The 14,412-nt window shown below is 38.1% G+C and overlaps 1 protein-coding gene across 1 annotated transcript in view; it reads right to left on the minus strand.

The window, feature by feature from the left end:
* Positions 1–65: 65 nt before the first annotated feature.
* pex5la (peroxisomal biogenesis factor 5-like a) overlaps positions 66–14,412 on the minus strand; it is a 71,651-nt gene continuing 57,304 nt past the window's right edge. Inside the window, exons 8-14 of the mRNA XM_079461112.1 lie at positions 7,290–7,406; positions 6,098–6,241; positions 4,981–5,051; positions 2,634–2,840; positions 1,926–2,091; positions 1,360–1,517; positions 66–1,054 (exon numbers count right to left, since the gene is read on the minus strand). Of these exons, the coding sequence (XP_079317238.1) occupies positions 853–1,054; positions 1,360–1,517; positions 1,926–2,091; positions 2,634–2,840; positions 4,981–5,051; positions 6,098–6,241; positions 7,290–7,406 (1,065 nt within the window). The 3' untranslated portion in view covers positions 66–852. The remainder of the gene's footprint in view (positions 1,055–1,359; positions 1,518–1,925; positions 2,092–2,633; positions 2,841–4,980; positions 5,052–6,097; positions 6,242–7,289; positions 7,407–14,412) is intronic.

Raw genomic sequence — 14,412 nt, forward strand, 5'->3', positions numbered from 1 at the left:
TATATTATGTAAACACAAACTTTTGTTTATTCTGGATGCGATTCATCGTTTAAAAGCCCTAGATTTTGGGCAGTTTTCTTCAAAATACAGACATATTTTTTGTAAAATTAATTTTATAATTGTGGCAAAAAGGGAAGTCAATCAGATTTCCCTGCGTCACATGTGCATCATAACATTTCAATACGTTTTCAATACTAGTCTCTGATCCAGTCTTTGATCAAGAGGTCAAAGTATGGCAAGGAATGGCTTTAATTTGATATAGTGACAACATCTCAATCTCAATTATTCCATGCATGAAAAGTAAGGCGTTGTATTCTGCTCAGCAAGCTACAGGAAATAAAGGGGATAATGCAGCAAACATCAGGTGGGTAGGGTCCCGTCTTATACTAAGTGCTACCAAAAATACTGCGTCCTCTTTTATTATAATCTCACCATCTGAAATAAAAAAGTGCAATTGATTCAATACATGGACTCTACGCAGTTCATGTCTAAAGATCTCCGAGGATCGAAGCAGTATTAGCAGTATACTTGAAGAAGTACAGCTTAATTCCAATAAATTGGGAAATTGAGGGCTTTAAAAGTTTTCCCACTGGCTGCCAATGGTTACATTGCAGGTCTAACTGACTGATTTTCACAAGGCATACTCCGTACAATCCTCTCCTGGCGTTGTGCTCTTTAGGGAGATCATATACTGAAGTACAAAAAGTTTCAAACCGGCACTCAGTTCTAAGGAATGTAAAGGTGCTCTGCAGAAAAATAAATAACCAGTTTTGAATAAACTGTACGGTATGTTGACAAAGTTATTGTCGTAAAAGACTTTGGATTTTCGCCACGGTTAAAGGGTATTTTTTCTCACATATCCAGGTTAAAAGCTCTCATAAGTAAATCCAGGTCTCCTAAATTGGCGGCCTGAAAAAGCTCAGGCTGGTCTAGCATGGACAGTGCTATTCGCAGGGCAGCCCAGATGTTTCCGGACATGACCTGATGCGAAAGCTGGCGACTCCTGCTCTTCCTCTGTAGACCGAGAGCTGTCAGAAAGTTACTCGCTGCCTCCCTGCCAAAAAAGTTAAAACATTGTGTTCTTTTACACATGAATGCACGCATCAGACATTTTTACAGTTCAAAGGGATAGTTCACGTCTTTTATTCACCCTCATGTCATTCAAAACCAGTATATGACTCTTTCTTCTGTGGAACACAAAGGAAGATATTTCGAGAAATGTTTCAGTGGTTTTGTGTTCATACAATCAAGTCAATGGGAGCCAGTATTGTTTGGTTACCATCGTTCTTCCAAATATCTTCTTTTGTGTTCTGCAAAAGGATTTTGAACATGATGGTGAATAAATGATGATTCCCAAACCTGTGATTCCCCATGTTAATGCAGCTGATGCCCAGGTTATAACGTGACCGAATGAAGCCAGGCTGGAGCTCCAGGGCTCTGGTATACGCCTCCACGGCCTCCTCACTGCGATCTCCATTAGCCAGCGTCGCCCCCAGCCGATTCCACAGCAGGTAGTCCTGCACACACCAAGGACAAACAAAACGAAACAAAATCAGAAGATCTAAGTTTCCAAGCACCTCCTGTGCTTGGAATGGTGTCAGAGATTCACTTCAACCCCGTCATTATCGTTCATTGTATTCAAGCTCTGACCCACCCGGCAGGCAAGCAGACATTACCAAATCAAGCAGATAGGGAGGATTTTCGATTGAGTGTAAATGAAGTCCACACGGGGGGACAGAACTCGGGTTATCAAGCATCAATCGTCGACAAGTTGACCTGCAACGTTCTGGAGTCGGCTGAAATGAATGAACTGTTTTTGGAGATACTTTGAAATGTCCCGACATCTTGATTTCATCGTCCCTCTCTGTCTTTGAGAGAATTTCTGAGTGATTCAGTTAGCGTGAGTGCACCGAGCGGGGCTTTACCTCAGGTCGCACTGACAGTGCTGCATTGAAGGCTTCCACTGCTTTGTTGAACTCAGAGCTGAGGTTATATAGCACCCCCAATCCTGTCTGTAAGTCCGGATCTATAGCGTCCGAGCTCTGCTGAGCAGCTTCCAGGTAGACCTCCTTCAGCTCGGGCAGCAGGGAGCTGATGGGGAAGAGAACCGAACAAGAGAGAGCTCAGAGACTCAGAGGCTTTGCCCTTAATGGATGTCCACACTGGCATTATCATCAAAATGTGTCTTTTATTGGCTAAGGGGATGAGATAAAGGCTCTCTAGAGAGAAACGTTATTGGTTTCTGTTGGAATCTGGTTTCATCTGGTTTAACATAATTTAGAGCAAGCTAGATAGATCCTGTTTATTATATATATATTTTTTTTTCTTACAGCACTTTTTTTGTACGATCCATAAAAAATCCCCTCCTCAATAAATAGTTTAAACGCAAATGAAGATATTTTGAAGGACACTGATAACCAATTACATTGGCCCCCATTGACTTCCATTGTGTGGATACAAAACCACAGATATTTCTCAAAATATATATTACTTTTGTGTTCCACGGAAGAAAGAGTCACCTACAGGTTTTAAACAACATGAGGGTAAATAAATATCAACAGAATTTATTTTTGGGTGAACTATCCCTTTAAGATGGATTTTCTAGCATCTTTTGCATTCTGTCAAATCCATACCAGGCAATAGAGGAAGAGTAGGACAGTTTCTGTGAGCCAGGTAAAGCCTGCAGATGTGTGCGGCTCTTCGGTAGATGCTTATATTTGGGATTGTGTTTTATCCAGCCCAGCAGTGCCTCACACGCCTCCTGCCTCATCCCTGTGTTGGTCAGGCTCACTGCCAGGGCCATGAGGGCCTGTTGGTTGTTGGGGTGGAGCTCCAGACACCTGCACAGACACACATCACAGGGAAGCATCTGAGGACCAGTTGCTTTTGATGGACACTAATTAGCTCACAGCCATCATAAGAGGCAGATGCTTCCTGATTAGTGCTTTTAATTCATGCTCAAGTAGATGTGTCGGTTTATGTGTCTGCATTGGGTCCATGTCTACATGTTTCATAAATCTATAATCAATGTGCTTACAACCCACGTTTCGTATTTTCAGAGGGCAAGAAAACCGATGCAACAATGTATTTTGATGTAATGCAGTGCTCTTTAGCTGATCCTGGCCAATTAAAATGATGTCCTATTTCTTTTACTTCTGTATGCATTAAAAGTACATAATACTCTGCTCATGGGGAAAGTACTTTTTAAGTAGAAAGTTTTAGTTTAAGAGGATTTATATAGTGAGCAATTTGTTGGGTTGACTCTTAAAAGCATGTGTGACAAAGTGTTTCTAACTCATTTAATTTACAACAGTGTGTTATATTAAGGGTTATATTAGAAATACATATTAAGTTCATCACTGTTAAAACTAGACGAGAATGCAGATAATGCTGATCTATGTATAGTTTGTTCATTCATCGATGTGTTGGTAATGCCTCTGGCTTCCGTAGGTGGATCGCATGCGCGCGCTTCTCGCCCTCATTCAATACAGACGAGTGAAGGCGAGAGCTGCGTCATTGTGTGTTTCTTTAACCTTCCCGCTACTTTTTCCCTTTTTAAGGGTACAACACGGCTTGGCGTTCACGTCGATGGCCCTGCTGTTAGCACACAACATATAGCTCCAGTGTGCTTACGGCGACCCAAGTTTGATTCCTGTCTCGAGAGTCCTTTGCCGATCACACACCCCTTTCTCTGGTCAAATATCCTTTCAGCTCTCTCCTGTCCTATCCCATTAAATACATAAAAAGCAAAAAAGGTATGCCTTGGACAGTATTGAATACTTTGGCCCCTTTCTGCAATATGCCAAATTTGCCGCCATATTGGACAGGGCAAGACTGCCTTATAAACACATACAAACAAACAAAGACGTTTTCTTGTTTAAAAGCAAAATACCTATGTGAAATGGTGGAAGTGTTGACCTATGATTCAGTGGTCAATTCAGCGTCCATCTATGTCAATAGACGGTTTCATCAGACGCACGCGCCTGGCCCGGAGATAACTTCAAGTCTGTGTTTGATTATAATATATCAATTAAATTAAATTTGTATTATTATTTTGTTATGTTAATTGCATTCAATGAAATTAAAACTAATCAACTGTAGGAAATTAAGGTTGGTACACATAACGTTGTGTATGTGGTTTATGTTGTTGCCTCTGAACCTATCTATAGGGAATGGCTTGGCACTGTGCACATTCTCATGGTTTTGTCAGCCAATCAGAGACCTTTGACACCCGGGCGATTAGTCATTTGGCATTTACTTCTCAGATGACTGACTCTACTTCTTCAATACCCAGACCTCAAATGACATTTCTCTTGGTATTACAGACCACCTAAAGCCCAACAGAGTATGATTTGGAACATATTAACCAATCAAACAGGGCTGCACGATTAATCGTATTTTAATCGTGATAGCGATTTATGCCACCCATGAGACATTAGTAATAACCGTGGTGATATTAATGGGTAATATCCAGCGTCAAGTGTCACCAGTGATTAACAAAAACAGCTTTTAGTTTTTACCCCCTCAGTCGTTCTGAGGCACATAGTAAAAGAGTATGGAGGGCTGTTCTATCCGAAATGAATGTAATCTCCCAACAGCCCCTGTGATTATGAAATGCAATTTTAATTGGATCACCGGATTATTACAGCAGCTCTTTATCTCAAGCAGGAGAGGGCACAACAGAGAGCTTTGTCTCATTTGGTGTAACGGATAACCACATAGAGGTGTGTCTGATTCAAGGCCTGTGTGACATTCTTCTGCTTGAACTTCCACACATTAGAGAGCTCTGAAAAGGGCATTGTTGTCATTACCTATTCCAATTCAGTTCTGGAAACTGTTCTGGTAAGGTTTACTCTTAATCGTATTTAAAAGTTTGTTTTAGTGCAAGCCGAATAAGCATCAGCATTTTTCATTTGGATAAATTCTCAGTCCAATCCTAAATATGATGACTGCAGGACTCATGTAGAGATGCTTCCTTACCTCTGGAGGGAGACAATTGCTGCCTGCTCATTCTCATTCTCTGCTTGAGTGGTTCCCAGCACCAGCCAAGCCTGCCAAGAAAAAAGGTTTTGAACAATAAGCATTGGGGTTATCACCTCGACTCTCGTGAGGAGGTTCTATTGTGCAGGAGCACCAGTGCTAACCTCTGGGAAATGAATGGCTCACCTGTGGCATTCACCTGAGACATTCAACATAATTCTTGTGAGGACCTGAATGGCTTTCTGTTGTCCTGAATGGATTTCTGTTGTCACTGTTTGGATTTTGTTCTTGTTTATGATGAACAGATTTGAAAATACTGTATAGGAAAACATCAAGCCAGTACTTACGTTTTATAACTAAGGTTTAAGACATTGCCTTAAATGGACAGTTCACCCAGACAATTATTTCATCATTTATACACCCTCATGTCATTCATAACCTTTTTTTCTGTGGAACACAAAAGATGATATTTCAAGAAATGTCTCTGTGGTTTTGTGTCCATACAATGGAAGTCAATGGGGTCCAATGTTATTTGGTTTGCAGTGAGGTTCATCAAAGTATTTTTTGTATTTTAAGTTTTGTGTTCTGCAGAAGAAAGGCAGTCATAAAGGTTTTGAAAGGATACGAGGGTGAATACATTATGAAAAATAATGCACATTTTTGGAACGAACAATCCCTTTTATGAAGCATCCGTAGGGATATGAACACCAGGTAAGTCAAATTATTAGGATATCATTTGAATAACTTTCTGTAGGACAGAGCTGCTTTAAAAACCATCAATGTGACATGACTACAGTTAATAAAATATGTTAATATGACTGGCTGTGTCTTTTGTTTTTTTCAGATAAACCTATTCAGTTTTAGGGCTGTTAATGATTTTCCATCAGTCACTGTCAAACACTATGACAAAATGAAAGCTCTCAGTGAAAATCAATGAGAACGCCTTAGCTAATCATGCTATGATCTGTAAAATGTTCAGTGTGGGCAAGGACTCAACTAGCACTTATCGCTGCAGGTTGTGGGTATGAAGGATTTTGATTGAAAGAAAATGTACGTTACTGTTTTCAAGCTGTGCAAACTTTGATTTGATGAAAGTAGCCAAACCTGACTCGCTCACCTCTGAATCCTGAGGGTCCTGTAAGACGGCTGCTTCCAGAAGCAGTACAGCGTTGGGCAGATCTCCCTCTCTCGACTTCCGTAATCCCTCCTCAAATGCATTAGGCCAGTCTTTAAAAGGGTTATCCGTGTGGAAGTAGTATCCCTGAGGAAGAAATAAGAGAAATAATCAAATAATACTACAAATATCTAGTTTATGTTTTTACAGTGGGGTCCATATGAGACCTTCTAAAAGAAAAATATTGCATTTGCATTACTAGAACATTATCAATTTCTGCCTGACTAACATACGTCAAGTTTGGCACTAGACAAACAATCCAAATACTAAGAAATTCTAAAAATCCATACTTACTCTTCTACAAAATTACTTTCTGTAGGACGAAGCTGCTTTAAAAACCATCCATGTGACATGACTACAGTTAATAAAATATGTTAACATGGCTGGCTGTGTCTGTGTGCACAATGTAACACATTTCTTTTAAAGTTGTGTTCCGCTTTAATTAGTTTCTTTATGAAGAATGCTGAATACGAAAATAAAAACTATTTTTACCATCGACGGTACTCATAAAAAAATATTCACACATTGATACATTTCTGTATTATTACTTGTATCCAGAAATGACAAGGTACTGAGGTAAACTGAGCTTAAAACAACAGTTTAATGTAACAGTTACTAAAAATGAGTCATCCAAAACTTCAGATGTGTACATTTGATGGTTTTTGACGTTTATGACTAATACTGTCCTCACGAACCAAGTTCCAGATGTAATACCCCATCATCGCTTCATCCCACTCTTCCCTGTACAACAGAAATTTCTAGAATTTTCTGACAGTGACAATTTTGAAAAAAAAAATCAAATACGTGAAAATTTGTGCAGTTTTTGTTTATTTGCAATATAATGATATATCGTACTTAATTGTATAACCTAAAACATTGATGCTAAATGAAAATAAATATTACCACAATAATTAGCACCACAGAATTGTACAAGAACTATAAAAAGGTTGGTTGAACAAAAATAGTTTACACTATGTTATCAGTCGACTTTGTGTGGATATACATAATTTTTATAAATAAATAAATAGGAAATGAATGAGAACAACACACAATAAAAGTATTATCACTGGTGTTCTCAGAGGTTCGGAACACACTGTCATATATCTAAAAAAACAAGGCTTTGTTTGTTCTGTACCTTTTCATATGGAGACACATTAGAAGGAATCTGTGGCTGATCATTTTCTGTTAGCCAGTTCCTGCGGGCAAGCTCTTCCCACTCTGCCTGCATCTTGTCCCAAAACTCTGTGTCTGACTATGAGAGAAAAGTAGGACAGAGTCAAATAAAGAAGAAATAAACTACATGAAGCTCTAAAAAGTCTAAACCCATAACATCATCAAGTTTGGTAATCTCAGTCTTTGGTTCTTCACAGGTGTGGAGCACTTAGAAATGTCTTGAATCAGTATCAACATGCCTGTGAACTCCCTGTGCTTGGCAATCTGAATAATGAATCACTGCGCATGAATATTGATGGCAAGAGGAGACTCACACAGCCATGCGAGCTAGTCATTCAACTCAGCCGTCTAGGCCATTCGGAAATCTCATTTAAGACTTTGATTAATCAAAAGTGTTCCACTCTCCAAGCATTAGGTAGTGTAGCGAGTACGATGAAACACTTGGAATTAATGCAGGAGTACAAGATGCTTTAAAATTATTTGAAAGGGCCCAAATACACAAAACAGATGTGCTGGTTTTACCTTGATGTCTTTAATATTGACAGAGTAAAGCCAAATTCAGAATTCTATCATTAAATCCATCATTTTTGAGCAATAAACACATACATATTTTATGGCTATAAATACCTTGACACTAATAATGATGCTATAAATCATTGTAAATTTAAGAGAAGAATCCACATCACAACTTTAACAATAAGGATACAGGAATAATATTTATTATAATGTTTTTATAATAATACTTTGACAAAAAAATCCAAATTCAATTAGAATTAACACCAACTCTCTAAACATACATGTGAAGCAACTGAAACTGGACTGTGTACTACGAATACACAAAACTTCATCAATCATACATTTTTTAACCAAACAATTCCTGGCCACCGCTGACTACCATAGTGAGAAAGTTGCTTTAAATGTCTTTCTTCTGTTGAACACAAAAAAATATATTTTGTAGAAAGTCAAGTAGGAAAGTCAATGATGTCCAAGAACTGTTTGGTAACAAGCTTTCTTCCAAACATCTTCCTCTGTGTTCATCAGAACAAAGAAATTAAAACAGACCTGGAACAACTCAAGGGTGAGTTTATGATGACAGAATTTTTATATTTGGGTGTACTGTCCCTTAAAGACAGCTATCCACTCTCTAAAGCTTCTTAATCCTCTCACAGATTATATTTATGATGAGAATGTTGTGCGACTGAAAGTTGAAGAGAAATAATTTTCTTCAATGACACTTCTCTTATTGAGGAGATAAATGCCCCTCCGTGCTTTATGATGGCCAACAGCTTCACTAAGTGCCCAATTACAGTAATTGGTCCCCCCAAACAATTCAGCACAGAGCCCATCCAATACATCGGAGGTTAAAGTTGAAGACTCATTATCTTTCACCCAGGGAAAGACTGCCTGACAGAGCATTTTAATGGCCGGAGGATCTGGGTTGATATCCTTCACTGCACATCTTCACTGAAGAATTCAAAGACATTTTTTTTATTTTTAGTTATCACAGTTGTTAAAGGTTTCTAAATGGAGTTCTCTCATCGGTTATTTTGGATGTGGCTATGGGTGGGTGCCATCTGCCCACCAAATAAATATATACTTTATTTCATTATACAGTAGATTGACTTTTATATTTTTCTAAAGAATTCTTGGCATTTTAATAAATTATTGCCATTCAAGTGAATGCAGGAAGGTTGTATTATTGTAGTTGAAAGTGGTATTTATACAAAACACTTCAAGGAGTCCACCTTCAAAATGAAATTCTGTTTGACTTTCTTTCTTCCGCAGAACACGAAAGAAGATATTTTGCAGAATGTTTTTAACAACCCCCCCATTCACTTGCATTGGTTACAGTAGAAGTGAATGAGGGGCTGTGCTGTTCTGTTACCAACATAAAAAAAACTTTTGTGTTCTGCAGAAGAAAGAAAGTCATAAAGGTTTGTAAGGACAAGAGGGTGTGTAAATGATGACAGAATTTTAATGTTGAAGGTGAACTACTCTCTTCTATTTTGTTCTAGGAAGAGTAAGTAGTGTGGCATTTTGACACTTGGCTGGCAGGAACACAGACAGCTGTCTCCATTTGAGGGTTGACATATGGAGCAGTGGCAAATTCATCAAATGACCTGAAAAAATTGGATGCTGTTATTCTTGTTACTCCTATCCAAATCTTCCTTGATTTGTGAATTTTAAATATGAAATAAGAAATGTTTCAATACAGTATTAAAATGACTTAGAAAGCCAGTTTGATTCTGCTTGATGACATGTTGTATTGTACTTATATATTTGTACTGCCTTATTTTTTACTATACAGGTATATATAGTGATACCACTGAGTCCAGGCACCTCTAGTTGCATCTAGTTCATTCTTGCGATGGAATATGTAAGGCAGTGGCGCAAAAAGTGGGTATGCGCTATATGCGGTGCATAGGGGCGCCGCACCATGGGGGGCGCCAACGCGATGGTTTAAAATATTTGAAATAATAAAAGATATATACATTTTCATAATTTTTTTTCATAAGTTATTGTATATATAAAAAGCTATATACATTTAAGAGGACTAACAGGCTAGGCGGCACCGGTGCCCTCATATTCCATCATATAATTGATTTAGACATAGAAGGGTAATATCGCGAGTGGGCGGGGCGCCGTGAGTTACGTAAAGTACGCAGTAACGTAAGTGTGAGTTGTCGTTGAAATTTGAATTTGAAAAAGATGGATAAACCAAAAAAGCCTTCGGGGGCTAAAAATAGAAAAAGAAAGATGGAAAAAGGAGATGGCCTGTCAAGGGATGCGACAGCAATACGTGGATGGTGAAAGGTAACAGGTATGATTTAAAATGTGACGTCTATTCTTGCAAATACAATATTCATGTTAACAGACTAACGTTAGCTAGCGACCGTGGATTCATGAATAGATTTGCTACCAAACTTGGAGGCTTGCAAATATAAATGTTGACTGGCAAGTGTTTGCTAACTTAATTCAAAATAATGTTGCTGCTGATTTCTACATTTAGATTTTGGTTAAACCCTATTGTAGCAATGCCATGCATGACATAGCAATTTTATTAATGTAAAATCAGAACTGGTAAATATAAGGTAGCATGCACAATAAATGACTAGAAGCTGAAAAACATTACTTATGCAATAAGGCTGGTTTATCATGGATTTTATTTTACCATTAGCTTCATGTTAGCTCAGCTGTGCTGTCAGACATACAGGCTGCTTTACATCTGCTGGGTGACATGGAAGCTGCAAGGGCCACATTTCTCTCTCTTTATAGATCTGTGCTATGTGTATGTATGTATGTATGTGTGTATGTATATATATCAGCACAGACCTTTAAAGAGAGAGATATGTGACCCTGTAATGACTTTTCTATATGTATGTATGTGTGTGTGTGTCATATTTGTACTTTTTAAAATTCCAAATGTTAATGTAATTTCAACAGCAGCACAACCTTACTGCATAATAGTTGTCTTATCTGATGCCATAGGCTGATTTAAACATTTAATTTAGGCTGCTATATTTAACAGCGAGTTCATTTTATTCAGGTGTGAGGATGGTGGATCAGGAAAGACAGGGGAAAGCAACAGGTACATTAGGTGGAAGTATAGAGGGAGCTTGATACAAACTTGATACCAACAGATTCATTTCTTAATATTATTAATATGGAAAAGGTGGGGGTGTAACGGTTACAACGATACACTACGTTTCGGTACGGATCGGTACGTTTTAGATACGGCAAAAAGAAAGAAATGGCAGAGAAATTCCCATGAATGATTTTTATATATTTGTGTTCATACTATATAATTATATAATTATGGCTTACAGTAGCTGTCTGATATACTTTTAAAATAAACCTTTATTATTTCAAGGCCATACATGATGATGTCCGGCACACTTTTTTATTTAGCAGGGGGGGGTCGCAAAACTGTTTCTGCATACCCCCCTAACATTGGGTAGTTGCGCCCCTGATGTAAGGAACATTGAAAAAGAAAACAAATCCATGGGCGAAAATAACGAGAGCTATGCTAAGACATGCCCTAAAGCTCTACGGATACAGAAAAAGCATTCCTATGACATTATCTGTCATTCAAGACGGGCATTTTCCATCAGATTTATTTTACAGTACCTCAACTGTAATGCTTTCCCCTTGGGACGGTGAGAGATAGAGCTCTACTGTCTGTGCGATAAAGACTGAAATTTTGTCAGGAGATCAGCAGGCCATGACAGGGGCTTTAACAGGAGCACGGAAGGATGTCAGTGATTTTCAGTGCTTCTTCTCGTTTTAAATCAGTAGACACATGACCAAGGCCGTTCTGATCCACTGGGGTGAGAAAGTCTTTTCTAATTGGTTGCTGTTTTTGAAACAGATGACCTTTGGTTCACAAGTCTGATACCTTTATTTCTTTTTGGGCAGTACACAAAGCCTATAGTTCTTGTGGCTAAGAACTTTTGCTCTACTCCCCCCAGAGTTCCCACTTCAAGGATTCTGTGCTTTAGAGTGAGTACGGCATGTTGTCTTCCAAATGGAATTCCCCCATTATCCATTAAGGAATTGTTTTCCAAAATGCTGTCATAATTTACTCAAAAAAGGCATTTAAAATATGAAAGTCTCAATAGGTCATAAGATTCCATCCAGACTACCGGTATTTAAACATTTTGATATTTACGACTTCCATTGTAATTTGACAATTCATGTGTGGAAATTGCAGATAGGAGTCTTAAACTCCTTTAATCCCATTTTAACACAACTTTGTGCTACCTTTGCCACTGAGCAAAGCAGAGGAAACCCTATAGTCTGTTTTCACCTCTTTGCCTGTCTCTTTGCACATCATAATTTCAGTTCCATCCATCAATTCCATCTCAACATGATCCTCCCCTAAGACTACTGGGTGTGAATGTATTTTCTGTCTTGCATCTTTATGTACTGTACCGCGAGACCAGCAATTTTTCCTTTCAATTCATTCTTCATTCCGGACATCAGCGAATGGAAATGATTCGAAACTAGCTTCAGTGTCCTGGACAATGCCAATCCCCCACCAAAACTTCACGCCTTCAGCAAAATATGTTTTATTTAAACATTTAAACATAAATCAGTACATTTACTCAGTAAATGTATACAGTACATTGCTTTAGATGATAATGATATGCAAGGGCCCTTATTTAGTCTTGCAAGTCCAGATAAAACATTATTTCCTGACGATAAATTGTTTGATTTATCCAACCATACTTTTTGTGTAAATATGCTATTTGCCTCTGTCCACTCACCTAATTGCATCATGCTCTCCACGTTTTGCTGTGTTTGTTCAGTGCAAAAGACTAGCTATACAAATACATAAATAAAAAATCTGCCACATCTGGGAAAAGTCAACATGCATAGTATACTTACAATGCTTGGTTTTTTTTAAAACGAGGTCATTATTTTACGTGTCTTCATTGCCTTTATATGGCACTTATGCAGTAAAACATTTTAAGTCTAGAAAAATCACCAGCTCAATCATAGACTGTGGCATCTGATCACCATGGTTACAGCTACTACAAGAATATTTGAGGCTCCTCACAGGCCCCCGGGGGCCCGGTCAGGAGTCGTAGCAGGCTAGCAGAAGCACACAGAGAGCGCAGAGAACGTAAACATCAGTGGCAGCACCATCGTGTGTGTTTACTGACAACAGAACAGCGTGACGTGAGAACGTGGGTACAAATTAATGTTGACGTGTAGATTATTATTGTGCGTCAGCCTGTGTCTGCCCCGACCCGATTCTGAAGCAGTGAAGGCAAAATAATAAAAGGGAGCGGCGGGCCTGTCCTCCACTACTTAGGCTAATGTAACGTACATAGCAGAAACCCTGATTAATCCTCAGTTTTACCGATGTTTTTCGCCTTTCGTAGGGACATTGAGGGGCAGATCAGGTCACTATGAATCTGAGGGTGTATGTTCCTAGTCCCTAGTGCCACCTGAGCGCCTGTGTTCAGCAATAATCCGATGAAATATATGCAGGTTCTTAGGGGGTTTGGAGGAAGAAGGGCAGCTCTCAGCATGAAGGCCAGGGCTCCCGTACTGATCGAAACCCAAGGATGATGTCATTGATTAAAACTATTTGTTTCCATTGCAGGAATAAGAATCACTACTTGTTTTGACCCCTTTCAATACCCCTTCAAATCTAGAAACTAGAAACAAAGTTATTGTAAGAAAAGATAATGTATTTATATATCTCAAATTTATTGAAATATTGTATTAATATATTCAGCAATTTAATTTAAATTTAATTGAATTTGAAAAATATACATTTGATTGATCACCAATTAATATTACATTTTATTGATTTGATTAACAATTGAAAATGTTAAGAAGATGTTATGTTTTTAAATCAATTGATTTATAAATAAGTGATAGTTAATATTTTAATTATGATAAAAATTTTTAATAAACAAGATATTAAATATATCTTGCATAGCTTTATATTATTAATTCATTCAAACATTTTTTTTGTTCCAATATATCAACGGTTGTGATCATTGAAGCAGAGGAACTGATGTTGGATAGCCGTTTCCCATATCTAGTTTCTGCATGCATAATACCTTCTCTGCCACCTGATGCTCTGTGACTGGCCTATTTTCTCCATTCATTGAGCAATGGAAAGTAGTTTTATGGTTCACCTTATTCCCTGAGCAGCACTGTTGACATTATAATCGATCAATAATTAAGTGAGTCTAATTAGAGTCAGATTGTCCCGAAGACAGCAGGCGTCTGCTAAACTCTTTCAAAGCCACAACTATATAAAAATCACATAAATGTGAACATAATAAGTTAATCGAGACCTAGTGCATATTTTTTCAATGTAAAAACATTTTCCTGTTCAATGTGCAGAGACACATATGCATTCAATAAATGTAAATGTAAGCACGATAGTTCTGTGAAACCATGCATCCTTGAGGTATCCCATCTATGAGCTTTCAAATCTAATGTAAATTCACAAAATCCAATTCCTTCGGATGTTTGCATGACTGCCAGATTAAATGCACATGATCCAATATCAATCAAACAGTGTAATAATATGTTTGCATGGTCACATAACCACACAATTT

The sequence above is a fragment of the Barbatula barbatula genome, assembly GCF_947034865.1.
Source record: "Barbatula barbatula genome assembly, chromosome: 7".
NCBI classification, from domain to species: Eukaryota; Metazoa; Chordata; class Actinopteri; order Cypriniformes; family Nemacheilidae; genus Barbatula; species Barbatula barbatula.